Here is an 18231-nt window from a genome sequence, read left to right as displayed (position 1 = left end):
AAAAAAAAAAAAAAAAAAAAAAAAAAAAAGTCCTGCCACAGCGACACCAGGCTCGGAGACAGGTATTGATTTGTTGTTTCTTCCTGTTTCTCCCCTAACCATTCCCTGCAGCCAAAGAGATATAGGAAAACACTACTTGTGCTCCTGATCTCTTAACCATTTGTCCGTAGGCCCTGAAGTGTCACTTGATTGCCTTTGGACTTCTTGTTGGAGCCTCATTGCTGCCTACGTGAAAAATCAATAATGGATAACAATCTGAGGGTGGCACCAGGGTACAAAGCTTTCTCTTCACATCTTTAACCTGGGCCCCAGGGAGGCAGCAGACTTCCCTAAGAAGTGGGTCTGGTCTGTATACTGTGTCTTCTGTTATCTTCAGAAGGGAGAATCCAAACAAAATGACTCATCTTTTTCTTGGTGGAAGCAGTTCTGATGCAGGGCATAGGCCACCTTAACCTCAGTGACACCTTAAAGCTAGATGATCCTCATTATTATTTGGTTACACTTGCAGAGCTTCATACCTATTACACAAGGGCACCTGGGAAGTGGGGGGTAGTCACTGAGGAGATGTGCCTGCTATGCAAGGCAGGAACTTGTTGCCACTGTCCTTTATCCTTAAGTCACTGTGTTCAGCCAGGTGGACAGAGGATAAGGAATCCTCCATATTCCACCAGAGCTCTCTGTGGGAAGCTGTATCAGTTGTGGTGGGTGCAGAGCTTAGAGAGGCAGTGGCCTTCTGTCAGGTGGATACCATCACTCCCTGAGTGAGCTGGCAAAACTTCAGCACCCTCCCATGCAAACTGATGAGTCCTGTTTGCTGCACTCCTGGTCACTCTCTCTCCCTAGGGGCTGCCTTTGTATGTGGAGGGTGGCTACTGCTGCTCCTGGCCCTGCCCAAGCCTCTCCAGCCGCTCTCACAAGGGCTGCCAGCTCCTGGCAGCTCTCTCTTGCTCCCTGGAGTTTATTCAATGCAGGAATTTCCCTTGAATGCTGCAATCCTCTGCTCTGCTGCAGAATACGCCTGCATTATTATTATTATTGCTACATTAGGAAAATTTGTAAATAGAGTACCTGTCCAAAAAGTATGTTTTAGCTGCTGAGAATGTAAGCTCAACAGCTGATCATATCTGCCATAGTCAAGTGTAACAACTATTTACTTGGTGTCCTGAGGAATACTTAGTGTCCTGAGGAATACCTAAATTATATTTACTATATGAACAACCTTGTAGATCATCTTCTGTGTGATCACTGCAACACAACACAGAGTGTTTTGGCAGGATGTCCTGAAAAGAAAGTTCATACTAGGAACCTCTTAACAGAGACTTACGTTAAACTATATTTGATCAAGTGACACACTAGTGTCCTTTTAGATCCCAGTTGATGACTGTGCACTATGATGATGGCAATATTATCTGGCTATAATCAGATTTTCAGTGTACAATAAAGTACATATGCACACATAAAAAACTTTTCACTTTTGAAACAGGCCATTTCTATATATCCATATATGTATATATAAATATATATAACATATCCATCTGCTAATAAAAATGTTCAGGTATTTACACACAATTCATTTTTGTGTTTCATGAACAGTGTAACTTACTAAACAGGGTATTGGTAGGCCAGTAGTATATACTCTTGATTCTCTATGAAGTGCAAGTGCTTAACTGTGTTAAACAGTATAGCAAACTAATATCTGAGATGCCATTCAAAATATAAGCATAGCGTCATTTACTTCCATCTCTAAATTTAGACATCCTTGAAAACATGCATTAAACAAGTGCTTACAGTTTATATATCCTTCTTCATTCCTTGACAATTAAGTAATGATGTAAACTGTTCAGTAAATCATAATATTGTGAGGACCGGACAGCAAATCTTCAGTGTCATTTGTGAGGTTTAGAACATTTAAATAAGATTTTTATAGTAGATTTGCTCTGTCTTCTGTATTTAGAAGTGCTAGAGACCAAATCCTCTGCTACTTCTTTATTTTGCTGTTCCAGAATAGGTTAATCTTACAAGTTTAAATTCCTATTCTGTCGTGGCATGGGGTCCTTCCACATTTCCCATGAGGCTGCTTTACATGTTCTACATGCCAGAAGCATGAATAACATTGATATAAATGCTAAGGGCAGAATAAAGGATCACTCTTCTATCTGTGAAAGCATCTGAATGCATACTAGAGGTTTATTTAAGTCAGCATCATACATGATGAAAAGTTAAGTTAAGCAAGAAAATATTTGTCTTTGCTGAACTGTGAGCTCTGTTGTAAAAGGAAAAAATTATACCCAACCCTTTGAGAATAATTCTCTGTGGTATAATGCTTCATGAGGAAATAAGAATGAGACAATTATATTTTTAACTTAATTTACTAAAAATGTTATTTTTCTCCAAATATTTTTTCTATTTCCAGATTTTTTTTTAAGTTTAAAGAAATAAAAATATAGCCTCTTTTATGAATTCATCATTAATATTTTTAATAGTCTGCATTTCTATGTAGAAAACTGTTGCTAAAATGTTAACTGTTTAAATATTCTCTGTAACAGGTTTTATGTACCAGATTTAAAAAAAAAAAAAAAAAAAAAAGTAATAGTCTTCATAAGTAAATATATAATGTTTATCAAAATGCATTGCTTCTTGATCAGATTACTGTTTTGTTCTAACCACTAGATGATATAGATATCTGCAGGTATGGATGGGAATGTTAACGACAGTTATATTTTTTGATCAACAGATATTTCCTGGACTGATTCTGTCAGACATTAAGCCTGCCAAAAGAATGAAGTTCAAGACAGTCTGCTATCTGCTTGTTCAGCTCATGCACTGTCGTAAGATGTTCAAAGCAGAGATCCCTTTCTCCAATGTCATGACGTGTGAGGATGACGATAAGGTAATTCATGTGGGCTCTTTAAGTATTGGTTTCAGGGTCACATCAAGCAGACCTGCTCTGAATATTTGTGGGATGGCCTGGCCAGATGCTTCGTGTGTTCCTGCTGCAGCTAGAGCTATCTAATGCCCACAGTAATGGGAAATACATGCAGCCATCTCAACACTAAAGACAAAACTTAATTACACCAGGTTTTACATTTGGAGCTCCTCTTGAATAAACCAGCACATGGCTTTTATTAAGGGCTTATTTCAAAGGAAGATTCTGAGGCTATTTATGCAATAAACAAGAGCTGCTCTTTTGCATCATGAGTCCACCACAGTCTGAAGCTGATAGCACCAAATGCAAAATAAGAACATACTTTTATATCTCTAGGTGGTTCTCTAAAAAGCAAAAGACAACTGCTTAGTAAACAAAAAACCCTTTAAGTCCCAAATACAAATATCTAAGTCCCTAATTATCAAATACAGTTTTCTTGCTTTTGAATAGCTTTTAATGCCATAACTCATGATTGCTTTATATGCTACTAGACTGTTTTACTGGTTTACTTCCTTTTCTGTGTATGGCTCTACCCAGAAATTTATGGAGAAAAAACATTTGAAGACTTGCTCTTTCTATTTTCTTTGCCGGCAGGTGGCAATATTGCATATGCTGTTCTACCAGTGCTCCAAAGCAATAAATGTGTGCACTGGGATCAGTATTTCATTTTGTATTTGACTGCTCCACTTCTTGTTTTATTATTTTTTAATTATTATTGTTTGAATTATTTGCAGTTACTGAAGATTCAATCTAAATCTTACTTAAAGAAAGAATTATAACTTTTCTAGTTTGTATTTTACATGTGCATGTGTTTCTTCTGGGGGAAAAAGAGAGAAAATTCTGTTAGCTCCTTTAAAACACAATTTCAGTGAAGAATTTCAGAAACTCCAGATTCACTTTTGAAATAGGCCAACACAGGGGCTTCGGCATGGCTTTACAGTTGTAAATTAGTACTTTTCTTTGAGTATTTTAAAAAAGGCAACACCTATAGTCTTTGAAACATATGCAGTCCTTTACAATGATTCTAATGTGTATAAATATAGAAATGCTGTAGTACACACAGAAAATCCAGATATGGTTTTGCCAGGGTTCTGATGTGTTGTTCTTGTTGTATTTTTTTGTTTGTTTTGTTTTGTTTGTTTGTTTGTTTTCATGTGAGAACATATACAGTGAAGTTCTGAAATGCTTTCTTTATCTGAACTGGTTATTCCATATTCCAAGCTTTTGTACCTGTTACAGCACTTTTAACATGAGTATGATACATGTTTTTAATATAAATGCACTGTGTTGCAATCCAAGGTTTCTTATGAGATTATCAATCTTCTAATCAGTTAAAGCAAGGTATGTCTATAAAGGCTTTAACGTCAACACACTACTGCAGTATATATTTATTTAATTATTTCTGAGTAATATAAATAGAATAATAGAATATTCTGAGTTGGAAAGGACCCACAAGGTCCAACTCCTGGCTCCACCCAAAAATCAGACCATGTGTAGTGCTGTGACCATGTCCTTGGGAAGACTGTTTGAGTGCCCAACCACCCTCTCAGCGAAGAACATTTTCCTGATATCCAACCTGAACTGTGAGAGATAATACCACAAGTGCAGCTCCACTTGCATAAGAGGGCACAGCTGTGGTCACACAACCCCATGCCATGCACAAAGCATTCCCACCTACTCCCAGCCTGCCCCAGAGGCCTCCACTGCCATCTAAATAGGAGAAGACCAGGTGGTGTGTTCAGGCACTGTTGTCCAGACTGTTCACACTGCTGAAGTGCTAGCTTGCACCTTGCTCTGTTTTGAACTACCCTGTGTAGATGTCTCCAAGGCAGACTCATGGCCTGGTTCATGGTTCTCTTTTATTTAGGATGTATAGATAAAAGTATTGTCATTAACAGTCTGGGCAAACATAGATACACACATACACACCAGCCTAGGAGACAGGATGATTCTTGATCATGGATAATAATATATCGTATAACTTTACTGTATGAAATAATAACAGAGGAAAAAATAAGAGACCTAGTGGAAGTAATTATCTGTGAGCAACACCTAATTTGACTTAGCACAGTAACTTTGACCCTATTTTAGAGTATTAGTTAACAGTGTTTATTTCATTGTCTACTCCCATTTCAGATTTTAAAGCAAAGAAACATTTTAAAAATTATTTTTTATTTTTCTTAAAGAAAGCTGTTTTGCTTATCCCTATGTGCTCATCCCTGTGGTTTAAATTCAGATTATTAAAAATTCCAGAAGATATATTTTTTTGCCTCACCTTAAGCAATACATATGTTAACTTTTTTATCTTTATGAACAGCAAAACTGTTAATTCCTGGCAATATTCCTGGACAGCACATAGTTTCCATATAAACTTGTGGGAGAGCTGGTAGATTTTGGCCTGTTTGAAAGGTCTTCTGCAACAGAACAAATTTATAGTTAGAAATATTTAGAATAGTTGTATGACTCTCAAATTAAGATTTCTGTTATGGTTAACTAAAAGCAGAGGATTGGATTTGAATGCTCCAATCCACATATGTCCATAAGGTTATTTTTCATGATGAAATAGCTACTTCTTACACTACATTCAACTTCACAAGTAATAGGATCTGATAGTTTGAAGAAAAATATTTCAATTTGTTATTATATATTTTTCAATATACATAATTGTTTAATAAACTGCTCTCTACATATGAAGACAACAAAACAGGACTACAGCTGTAGTCCACTGTTTGTTCAATGATGAGGATCTTACAAGAACTACTTTTTGTGGAGTAAGACAGGAAAATGCCATTCCTACAGAATTACTTAAATGGGCACCACCTCTTGTTACTATCTGGTTTAGAAGGATTTATTTTTGTAATATATCCTTTAAAGAGTGGGCTATTAAGTATTGACTGCTCTGAAGAGAGAAATTTATAACAGCTTGCTGACAGACTCTACTGATTATAAACTGAGCCAATGGAGTCTTTTTCCCAGAGCAGACTAATGTGTTGAATAGTCTTCCTGAACTCTGCAGATGTTAGATAATATATATATATAATATTATTTATATATATAAAATGTAATATAACACATTATATTATATTATATATTTATATATATATTATATTAATTGTATTTTAAAAGTTTAACTTTACTGAACTGGGCTGTCAAAACCCATTTGGGAAGTGAAGCTTGACACCTTTTAAGCTGAAAATAATACTCAATATCTTATTTGTCTTGTTCAACATGCTAATTGTTATATGACTGGGTTGTGTTTTTTGTTTGTTTGTTTGTTTTGAAAGATTGGCCTACATCTTTATCACTCCATGTTAAAAAATGATGAAGTTACAAGTCTGTTTTGTGAAAGCCCTGATCCTTTCAGTGTGTGCTGACCCATGGACTGTCATACTAGTGCAGATCTAACCATAGTGGCTTGAATTACAATGCCCTCAACTGAAGGTTACCACCATTGTAGCTGAGATGCTGCTCACGATCTCTGTGAGTGTTCTAAACTCTCCCTGTGAGACACGTTGTCTAAAATTTCTTTCAGATATGCTCTGCAATAAAGCTTTTGCACTGACAAGGACTTTGAGGGATCATCTTTCCTGTTGTGCTATGTCAGCCTTGAAGGTATTAACCCCAGTGAGGAGCAGTTTAGCTCTGATAATTTATTAGATTGCTCCATCCAGATGTGCAAGTGGCCTAAAAGTGCATACTAAAGAGATCTAAACAAGATCGCACTCGGGTGAGTTAGAAATATGAAAATCTGAGATTTCTGATCCTCTGAAGTCACACATGGTCATCATGCAAGAACTAACAGAAAATTTTATTTCCAAATATATATTGACACCTGGATGGTCTGGGCCAGTAGAACTTTTCTTGTGTCATGAAGAGCATGGTTGTCATGTCTTCAAGATGTGCAGGGCTCTGTGTCTTTTATTAAGATAAAACATCTAATGATTTTGCTAGGTAAAGTGACTTTGGGATCAAACCGTTTATTTCTTCAGTGGAAAAAAAGTCTCAGGGGAGTATGTAAAGAAGATTTCTGCAGATGAGGATTGAAATCCTGGAACAGAGTGGGAATTTTGTCATCAATTCTAAAGAGATCAGGATTTCATCTAAGGAGGGTTTTTTTTTGTTTGTTTGTTTGTTTGTTTTTGTAGTTGCTGTTCATATTGAATTTCTCATACTGACTGTGAACTTGGGATAATATGAACACAATAAATGTCAATGTTAATAAAAGTCTGTGCTTTTTTCTTAATTTCTGCTACAGAGGAGAGCTTTAAGGACAGCCTCTGAAAAACTCAGGAATCGTTCCTCTTTTTCTACCAATGTCGTATATAACACTCCTGGAACTCGAGTAAACAGATACATCAGCCGTTTGATAGAGGCCCGTCAAACTGAGTCTGAGATGGCTGACTTGAACTTCATTACCCTGAAATATAAACAAATTGAGCGTGAAAATAAAGTAAGGGTTTTTTAAAATATCTTTATTGATTTCATTGACTGTGAGCCAACTAGCATTTGTTTTTGTTTAATTCTACTCACTATCTTTATATAATCTGATGGATTATCTTTTAGGTAAGAAGGCCAAATTATCTTCACCTTCTATGGAAGTACTTGGAGGGGATAAAAAGAAAGATCAGTATCTTTCTACTCATCAAGCTCCTCATACTGTCTCATGGTGATATGGCTGCCTACTGATTCAATGGCTAAGGGAAGGCATTAATGGAAGGCAGGATGCTTCCCTCTGCATATGTAGCCTGATGTGGATTGATCCAATCCATCCTATAAAACAAAGAAAAGCTTAATTCCCCTGCTTAATTTCACCAGTATAACTGTGCTGAAAGTGGTGGACTTCCTCCAGAAGCACATAAATACATATGTAGGAAGAGTTATCAAAGTAGAAGTGTTTGTTCCTGCCTTGTATGTTTTATTATTATTATTATGTTTCAAATATATAAACATTTGGTTTATTTGTTTTTAACAAAAATAATAATAATACAGCTTTGTATTAGTTTGGTGGTAACATTTAATTCATTTTTCCACTGCAAGTCACATCATAGTCTAAGATACCTTGTGAGTACTATTTCAAGACAGAAGTCTGTGTGCCCCATTGGACCCATTTTTTACTTTTTAAATGTCTTGAGCTTTGTCTTTTATTTCAGGTTCCCATAGTGCTTTATTATTTGATTTTGTTTGCTTTTGAAGTAAGAACTTTGTTTTGCATATGGCAGGTGAAGTTTACTGAAGGAAGGGAATGTTTCAGTTCAACTGTATGGTGTCTTTTGGGAATATTTAGAACTTTAAAATTATCTTTCATATGCTTAGATTTGCTCTTGTTTGGTTGGTTGGTTGCTTGCTTTTTTTCCTTTAAATTGCAACACAAGCTTTAAAAAATCCAAAACTTCCTAGAACTGAATCTGTTTGTCTGTATGTTTTTTAAAGTGCAGTTAATGTGTTTTTCCAGGCTGCTCTGTATTTCACACTTGTATATGTTTCAAATTAGACATGAGAATAGCCAGTGTGACAGTAATATGTATATTTTATAATCTTGAACTAAATGCTGTAAACTCTATTCCCTGAGAAAATACTGTATCTTGCAAGATGCAGTATATTATTCCTATACTGGCATTACAGGGTTAGAGTATGTGGAATCTTGGCTTCAATTTCCTTTGATTTTAACTGGTGTGTGTATATCTCTACTGAACTGCTTGCTTTCTGAGGTTACAATAGCATCCTAGTCAGGAGTGTTTTGGTGTAAATTTAGTGTTACGCTGTCTAACTGACAGAACTGAATTCTAGCTTTTTATGGTACATAAAAGGTTGAAATTTGGATCTTTCTGACAAAATTTTTATGTTGTAAGGACTGTAGCTGGAATCAGGGACAATAATTGCTGAAAACTGAACCTAATCTCCCAGTAGCACCTGGCTCCAGCCTGACCCATCAGTGTCCTATCCTGAGTGTATGAGGTGACAATGCACCTTGAAGGCAGCAGCAAGGCGTGGAGGAAGGAGGGAGTTCTTCCTCCTTCTGCTTCAAAATGACTGGCTCATTTTTGTACCAGAAGATAAACTTATGCCTGGGTCTAATGCAGATTTGACTAATTACAGGGTGAAAACTAAACATCTAGGCCAGCAAATCACTGAAAGAAGACTATCAAGCAAGATCTTGCATAGACCTGCCTCCTCCATTTTTTGCGAGAATTAAACAATGATTATTTGTATGTTTGCAAAGTGGGAAGAGTCTTGTTCTATTTTAGGTTATAGCTCTTTCTTGCTGAGAATGGTTAAGTGTGGGTGGCAGGGTTTGTATAAAACGCTCACTGTCTTCATTTCCTCCTTTTTCTAACAGTACCACCAGCTTCAGGATGAATACTTCACCAGTGCTGTAGTTCTCTCACTAATTCTAGCTGCCTTATTTGGCCTTGTCTACCTTTTAATAATACCACAGTAAGTTTCTGTCTTTTGCTATTATAATTCAAAGTTGAACATTTTCAAGCATCCTGCACAAAATCAAAACATCCATGTCTCTGGAAATGACAATATGCACCAAGGCCAGTAGCTGCTCAAACAGGACATTGTCTGTTGGTCTTTCTTCAGACTAACTGTTATCTCATCTAGTTATCCAAATGATCCATGACATAGAATCATTGAATGGCTTGGGCTGGCAGGGACCTTGAAGATCATCTAGTTCCAACCCCTCTGCCATGGACAAGGTCACCTACTGCTAGACTACTGCCCAAAGTCGGCCTTAAACTCTTCCTGGTATGGGGCATCCAAAATTTCAATGTCATTGGTATCATATTTAAAACAATTTCTTACCTAGTCTCTCTGGGTTTTGTTTTATTTTGTTTTGTTTTCTTTGTTTGTGGAAAGATTTATTCGGACATTGAAAACACAAAAATCTGCTAAAGATTTTTAATTTAAAGCATTTCTACACTGCAGACACAGATGTTACAGCAGCTTTTCTAAATTTGTGTTGGCTTTGAACTAGCTACTTCAAATATTGACAGAAACATTCTTACCTGAGTTGCAGTCTCGGCTGCACTAAGACAGACATAACCAAGTATTGGGGGGGGAGAGGGTTGGTACTTATTGTTAAGTGATATAATGTAGTAATTAATTCAAGTTTTGCCAGTTCTATATAAATGCTTACTAAAGAAAAAAATTATAAGATTTAATTTTCAAATCTACAAGTTATATCTATAATATCTAAGCATTGAAAATAAGCTTCACACTCTTTTACTAATTATTAGTTTTCAGTGGCAATAGAACTGGCCACAGAGTAATACTTTAGAAAATCCATTTTTAAATCCAATCTTTCCTTTTCACAAATCTCTAGTCAGAACAATACTTACTCTTATATGGTTTTATTATTTCTAATTGAAAGTTTGAGAGTAATCTTTTTTACTTTGATAATAATTATCACCAAATAATTTTTAATGTGATACCTGTCATCTGAAGAATTCAAAATCACTTACAAAAATCATGTACTTTCCAGACTAACAACCTCTGTTGACTGACTGGAGCACAGTTGAAAACACTTTCACCTACTTCTGAAGTAAGGCCCAGCTGCATTACATAGCAATTTAAAGCAAAGATAGACCGAGCATTACTGTCATTGAAAGTAGAATGAGTTTCCACGAATCATGTGCTATGGTAGTTGCAAACATTTCCAAAAAGTATAGATAGAAAGTACAGATATTCAGCTTAAGCTCTCGTATAAAGATGCGGAAGCTCCAGACATAGCTACTGCATGCCATGAAAATGGACTGGTTCATTGCTAGGCCAGTTAGAAAAGCCTCTTACTCAATGAACAGTCTCAAGTTCTCTTTTCCAGTGTGTCTGTGAGCAGTGGCTTTAGACAGCAAAACTACTAGTTTGTCCTGACACTTTCCTTGCTGTGACACAAATGCAACCATGAGGTAGACTAAAACTCTAGAAGTATCAGAAAATTTCTCCCCTCCACAAAACTTGGAGTTCTAAGCTATTCAGTTGCCAAAAGTACTTGTAAATATGACGATGAATGCAAAAGCCAAGAGAAGACATGTCATGTGTTACTACAGTGGGATTGGTGATAATAATGGTGATTGACATGTATCGCAGTATTCCAAGAAGGAAGTTCAAAACCTAAAGACAAGAAATTGTTGTAATATAGTCACTTGCTGCATAAAAACATAAATGCAATAGTCTTGACATTTTCCCAATTTCTGTGTTCATCTCAGCAAAACAGCTAAGGACATAATTATATCCCCAGTTGGGGCTGGTGGAACAAAGTCTATGTTTCTGTTGACTTAAGCTGTTCGGTTATGGATGCACACATATAGCATAACCACTAAAAGCCATGATTATGAACCTTGCTGATGTCTTATGCTGGGTTGAATTTTTATCAAAAACAAATTAAAAACAGCAGTGTAACCCTTTGTTACTGCTGCCAATCCAAATATCTGTCAGGGTCCCACTCAGCACTTGTCTGTTGCTGCCTTGAAAGACATTGTTGCACTCCCCTGCATCTTCTTCATGCATATTACATCCTAAATCCATCTTGCATGTTTTATCCTAAATACAAGACAGTTGTCTTAAAACGTAGGGGAGCCTGCTATCTATTAATACTTGTATTCAGAATCCACATTATGACAGCATCTAGAGTTCCTTCTTGGTTCTGGATAAACATACTATACCATAGCATTTTCCCTGTTTGTGTATTGTTAAATTCTTACATAAATTCTTATATGAATTTCACATCAAAACTGAATGTTGAGATGTTTTAAAACAGAATTGTGCTCTTTTTCTTCTACTGTTAGAAGAAAACAATGTAAGTTTTTCAAGGTCAAGGGCAACATACATGTTCTTTTCACAAGACTAGAAAAGAAGGTATGAAAATCATGCTATGTTGCTGTAATATGGCCTTGTTCTATGGCTAGCATGGGGCCAAGCAGCACTTGAACATAAATCAAAGCACCAGCTCTGGTGGATTCATTTTTGCTAGGTTGCTCACATTTATAAAATACTGTTCCAATAACACTGGCTTGCTGGAGGATGGAAGCTCTTGGCCTGTATCCCTCTTCTCATGAAGAACACACCTATTTTGAAAGACCAGAAGAAAGAAGATTAAGAATTGTAAGACTTACTACAGCATCTTTGCAAAAGCTAAGATTTTTCTTGCCATTTGAGAAAAAAATCAAAAGGGAGTTGCTCTGTGCCAATAGAAGAAGGGAGTGCTGTCCGTTCTGATTTTATTTGACCTGTCTGTTCTGATTTTATTTGACTTGATAAGTAACAGACTTGACTGGCTTCTGATTTCAGAATCTTTGAGAAGGAGAGATTAGAAGGGAAAAGCACCAGGTAACTGTTACACAGCTGCCAAGGCCAAGTAATTGGGTTGGACTCTCCACTTTCCATATCATCCTTCATTAGTCTCAAATTAGGAGGTATCTCTCCTGACACCCTGTAAGGGTGAACTTTTGGGATGATTTGATCTCCTTGCTGAGGTCAGAGTGGGTACTATGTAGAGGAATGTTTACTGATTTCTCATCCTTGAGAGAAGTTGTTGTGATTTAACCCGGCCAGCAGCCAAACACCACGCAGCCGTTCGCTCACCCTCCCCCCTCCCTCTCTGGGATGGGGTAGAGAAATGGGAAAGTGAACCCTGTGAGTTGAGATAAAGACAGTTTATTAGGATAGGAAATAATAATAATAATAATAATAATAGTGTGTATGAAACAAGTGATGCACAATGCAATTGCTCACCACCCGCTGACCGATGCCCTGACTATCCCCGAGCAGACGGCCCCCCCACCCCAGCCAGCCATTCCTACATATTGTTTAGCATGACGTCAGATGGTATGGAATACCCCTTTAGCCAGTTTGGGTCAGCTGTCCTGGGTCTGTCCCCTCCCAGCTCCTGCTGCACCCCCAGCCTGCCCACTGGCAGGACAGAGAGAGGAGCTGAAAAGTCCTTGGCTTGGTGTTAAATTAAAACATCAGCATGTTATCAGCACTCTTCTCATCCTAATCCAAAACATAGCATCCTACTAGCTACTAGGAGGAAAATTAACTCTGTCCTAACTGAAACCAGGACAGAAGTGTATTTGACTGTGAGTTTTTCCCTGCAATGGTTATCTTTACAGTGAGGGTGAGAGAAGAGATCCTCCAGCACTCATCCAACACCGTTTGAGAAGGACGCCTGTGCTGTTTGTTCTCATATCTACTACTAAGCTGGGTTGATTTATTCTTACTGTATTTTGGTTTTAGGAGTACCATAGTCCTTGTCCTCCTGGTGTTCTGCATATGCTTCCTAGTCGCTTGTATAATGTACCTACATGTCACACGAGTACAAGTAAGTGATTTAAGAATATTTTATCATTTCTTTTTTTACTGGCTATGCTTTGTGTTTTGGACTATGAAGTCATCAACACACACTTGATAGCATCAGAGACTGAAATCTATGTGCTTTTCAAGCTCATTGCTAAGTAACATATTAGGCACTCCAAATCATACAAGATGTTTCACTTATATGTGGACCTTTATGCATGAGTAATTGTTGAAGCAGTATAGCATTCAGTACCATTAATGCTATTATTTTGTTTGTTTTCTTCTTTGCTACATCTTCTCTGAGCACCTATCACTGGCTGAATCATTCCAGTGCCCAGATGAACAGCTGCTTTCATCTGGCATTTTCTCTTTTCTGACAATGAAGTATGCTATTTTATCTTCCATTGCAATTGTTATCTAAATATAACTTCCCCTTTACTTTCAAAAGTTTTCTTGTCAAAGCATCAACCATTTTGATGATAACATACAATGTTTGCACATGCAACCTTTGGCTTTTTCAAAACCTTTAGAAATTATTAATCCTCCTGCATTACATTTTCACAACAGTAATAATGAAGAAGGACATTTAGCTGTTGTAGGCAAGAATAAGATCAGCCAGATCAGAATAAGGCTTCTATAGACTAATTTTCTGATGAAAGAAAATTTTAGTGTTTTAAACCATTTTTTTAAGACATTAATTAGGAGAAAACATACAGTTAATCATCAGTAATTAAAACACACTAATTTTTTAGTTGAAAATATGCCCTTTGGCAGGAGGAAGGAAATTGTTTTCATGGAAGCATAAACAGTATATTAGCAGAGTATCTGGTACACAACAGATTTTTATTTATAAACCTACACAATTTTATTGGAGTAATTTTGATGATCTCTTTTGTTTCATAAAGGCACAGTAGTCTAACAGGTGTTGTTCTGTGTATGAACAGTAGACATAGATGAGTTTGCAGGAAATTGCTCCTCTTTATGCCATTTCCCTGAAATTAGCACAAACTTAAGGTTTATTTCAGCAGTCCACAGGATTTGAACTTACTCCAAGTTCCTCTAGAGATACTGTATTTTACAGGATCAAATCCAGCATTAGAAAAATAAAAATATATAAAAATTCTGAATATAATAGTTTGAAATTTTGTAGAGAAGTTTTGTCTTGTATAATGAATAAAAATTAACTAATGTACTATGTATAATGAACATAGAATTATGAACTGGGCACTCTGGGTAAATTGGTATTCTGGCATTCATTCTCTATTTTACATTGGACAAGTGACTCAGCTTCCTCATGCTTTAGCATCTCACTCATATCACTATAATAATGTTGAACTGTACTGGTTACCTAGTATATAGGAGATCTGACAATACATCTTTAGTTAATAAAAATCCCACAAATAAAACAAAGAAAATGAAACCAAAAATGCTTTATTGTGATGAAAGAGCAAATATCAAAATGACCAAAAGTCAGAAATATAAAGCTTTTATGTGACAGTCAGAGCTTTCATTCAGACATCTTACACATTACCTTTTAAAGTTTTATTTTCCTTTTTAACCCAGTAGCCTACCATGTCAACAATTATAGCATATATAACACACACACAAAAATTAAAAGTTTATGCAATGGGTCAGGACCCACTGATTTTGAAGCTGCGTTTTGCTTTGTCATTATTAACCGTGCAGCATTATCTTCAGACTATGGGAATTCCCAGCATTTTATTATTACTGTTTTGACCACTGTAAGTGATTCCATTACAAACTGAATTAATGATATATATATTTATACATTTATTTTATATGACATCATTATAAAAGTATTTTATTTGTGTGAATAAAAATACACTTCTTGCCTCATGTATGCATAGATTTTGGTCTAGATGGGTGGACACCTTGATGGGTAAACAGTCTGGATGATCAGATTCAGAGCAGAGTGGTTAACAGGTCAAACTCTACCTTGAAAGCAGTAATAAGTGGAGTACCACAGTGGTCTATACTGGGACTTGTTCTGTTTAACATTTTTATCAACAAGTTAGAGAAGGACATGAAGTATTCTCATGTTGAGTTTGAAGGTGACACCAAAGCGGAGGGAATGGCCAAAACACAAGCAGGGCAACCATTAAGAGGTACCTGGATAGACTGTAGGAATGGGCTGACAGGAACCTTATGAGATCCAGTGTGGACAAATGCAAAATCCAGCCCCTTAGAAGGAAAAAAATCCTGCAATGAGACAGTCTGTTGACTGACCAACTCTGTAGAAATGGTCCTGGAATTCATGGCAGACAGCAAGCTGCCTATGAGCCAGCAGTACACCCTGGTAGTAAAGGCAGCCAACAGTATCCTCAGTTATACGAACAGTAGGTCACGCAAAGTGATTCTCTCTCCTCCTCAGAACTCAGTAGACCTCATCTAGAATATAGCATCCACATATTGGCCTCCTGAGGTCCCTTCCAACCTAAATTAGATGATAATGATGAATAATTGCAGTAATAGTCTATCTTATACAAATTTACTATTTATATTACATCAAATGTTCCCCATTTATGCTTGTGTGTGCTGAATCCACACCTAAGCCAACATGTACTCTCAGATCACACAGGGTTTTTATTTTTTCTGTAATCATTGTATTCTTATATTTTGCAGTCCAAATGAAGCTGATTCATCTATATCTGTATCAGACTTTGAATTCTGTGTTCAAATATATGGAGGAAATATCTCTCCATAGGTAAAAGGAAGGTGAAGCATTTCAATATATAATTTCTGTTGTGCTGAGGCCACAGAAGCTCTTCTGTGGGTACTACAGTGCCTGCTGGAAACTATGCTTTTGCTGTTGGTGATGAGTTGAATATCTTTAATTCTGGAATTGTGACTTTCATTCAAAAATTATGTTTTTGCTTGTTTCATTTGATCTTAAGCCAAATCCAGTCTCAGCCCACTCCTTTTAAGGGACACAGGATTGTTCCCACTCTTTAAATTTGATTCTTTCATACAGTTGATTTTTGCCCCTTGAAGTCATTGGAGGAAGTCCCATGGTCTGAAATAAGTATTGTGGATCCCCTAGATAATAGATGTCCCAAATGTTCTCAGTACAAAGGGAAAAGAAGGAAAGTATTTTTTGATTAAAACAAAATGGATCTCTATATGTGGTGGTTTCACGCTGAGGGCTATCCAAGCTCCACCATACCAATCTTTCACTCTCTCTCCTCAAAAAAACAGGGTGAGAAAACATGATGAAAAAAAGCTCAAGGGTTGAGATAAGAACAAGAAGATCCCTCACCAATTACCATCACAGGCAAAACAGACTCAGCATAGCGAGAATAATGTTATTTATTGCCTATTGCTAATAAGAAACTAAAAGCAAACTAAAAACACCTTCCACTGCTATCCATACTCTTCTACCTCCTCCCCCTGAGCAGCACAGGTAAACGGGGAATGGGGGCTGTGGTCAGTCCATAATGCTTCGTCATCCGCCACTCTTTAATGATCAATTTCTGCCTCTGTTCCAATGTGGGGTCCTTCCCATGGCATACAGTCCTTCCCAAACTGATCCTATATGGGCTTCTCACAGGCTGCAGTTCTTCAAGAACTGCTCCAATATGGGTCTATACCACAGGGTTCAGTCCTTCAGGAATGGACTGCTTAGATTCCCCATGGACTGCATCTCCTGCCAGACCACCTGCTCCTGCTCCTCCATGTTGTTCTGCTCCTCCACGTTGTTCTCCAGAACTCCTCCATGCAGTTCTGGCCCTAAGTCAGCTCCTGAGTGGAATCTCCAGGGGCTGCAGCTTCCTTCAGGCTGTATCCACCTACTCCAGCATGGGGTCCTCCATGGTCTCCAGCATGGAGATCTGCTCTGCTATAGTACATCACAGGCAGCAGTTGGACAGCCTACTCCACCATGGGCTTCTGCAGGGTCTGCAGGGGAACTTGTACTCTAGCAACTGAAGCAACTCCTCACTTCGGGCTGAGGTCAACTGCATGAAGTTTAACAAGGCCAAGTGCCGGGTCCTGCACCTGGGGCGTAATAACCCCAAGCAGAGCTACAGGCTGGGAGATGAGTGGTTGGAGAGCTGCCAGGCGGAGAAGGACCTGGGAGTGATAGTGGACAGTCGGCTGAATATGAGCCAGCAGTGTGCTCAGGTGGCCAAGAAGGCCAACGGCATCCTGGCTTGTATCAGAAATAGTGTGACCAGCAGGGCTAGGGAGGTGATCGTCCCCCTGTACTCGGCTCTGGTGAGGCCGCACCTTGAGTACTGTGTTCAGTTTTGGGCCCCTCGCTACAAGAAGGACATCGAGGTGCTTGAGTGGGTCCAAAGAAGGGCGACGAAGCTGGTGAGGGGCCTGGAGAACAAGTCCTACGAGGAGCGGCTGAAGGAGCTGGGCTTATTCAGCCTGGAGAAGAGGAGGCTCAGGGGCGACCTTATCGCTCTCTACAGATACCTTAAAGGAGGCTGTAGAGAGGTGGGGGTTGGCCTGTTCTCCCACGTGCCTGGTGACAGGACGAGGGGGAATGGGCTAAAGTTGCGCCAGGGGAGTTTTAGGTTAGATGTTAGGAAGAGCTTCTTTACTGAAAGGGTTGTGAGGCATTGGAACAGGCTGCCCAGGGAGGTGGTGGAGTCACCATCCCTGGAAGTCTTCAAAAGACGTTTAGATGTAGAGCTTAGGGATATGGTTTAGTGGGGACTGTTAGTGTTAGGTTAGAGGCTGGACTCGATGATCTTGAGGTCTCTTCCAACCTAGAAATTCTGTGATTCTGTGTGATTCCTTGTTCACTGACCTTGGTGTCTGCAGGGTTGTTTTTCACTCCTCTCTCCCATCTGCTGTTGCACAGCAGTTTTTTTGTTTGTTTGTTTGTTTGTTTTTTCTCTTTCTTAAATCTGCTCTCACAGAGGTGCAACCAATGTCACACATTGGCTCAGAGGTGGCCAGCAGTAGGTCCCTTTTGGAGCTGGCTGGAACTGGCTCTTATCTAACATGAGGCAGCTTCTGGACTCACAGAGGCCACT

The 18231-nt window shown here is 38.1% G+C and overlaps 1 protein-coding gene across 2 annotated transcripts in view; it reads left to right on the top strand.

The window, feature by feature from the left end:
* The window catches only part of ADCY1 (adenylate cyclase 1), a 163049-nt gene that overhangs the window by 119795 nt on the left and 25023 nt on the right, over positions 1 to 18231 (top strand). For both annotated transcript variants that reach the window (XM_035318420.1, XM_035318419.1), the window contains 4 exons: positions 2735 to 2890; positions 7182 to 7376; positions 9264 to 9361; positions 13166 to 13250. In XM_035318420.1, coding sequence (XP_035174311.1) covers positions 2735 to 2890; positions 7182 to 7376; positions 9264 to 9361; positions 13166 to 13250 — 534 coding nt within the window. The remainder of the gene's footprint in view (positions 1 to 2734; positions 2891 to 7181; positions 7377 to 9263; positions 9362 to 13165; positions 13251 to 18231) is intronic.

The sequence above is a fragment of the Oxyura jamaicensis genome, chromosome 2, assembly GCF_011077185.1.
Source record: "Oxyura jamaicensis isolate SHBP4307 breed ruddy duck chromosome 2, BPBGC_Ojam_1.0, whole genome shotgun sequence".
NCBI lineage: Eukaryota > Metazoa > Chordata > Aves > Anseriformes > Anatidae > Oxyura > Oxyura jamaicensis.
Note: the sequence above shows the minus strand (reverse complement) of the source record. Positions and strands in the feature narration are given on the sequence as shown.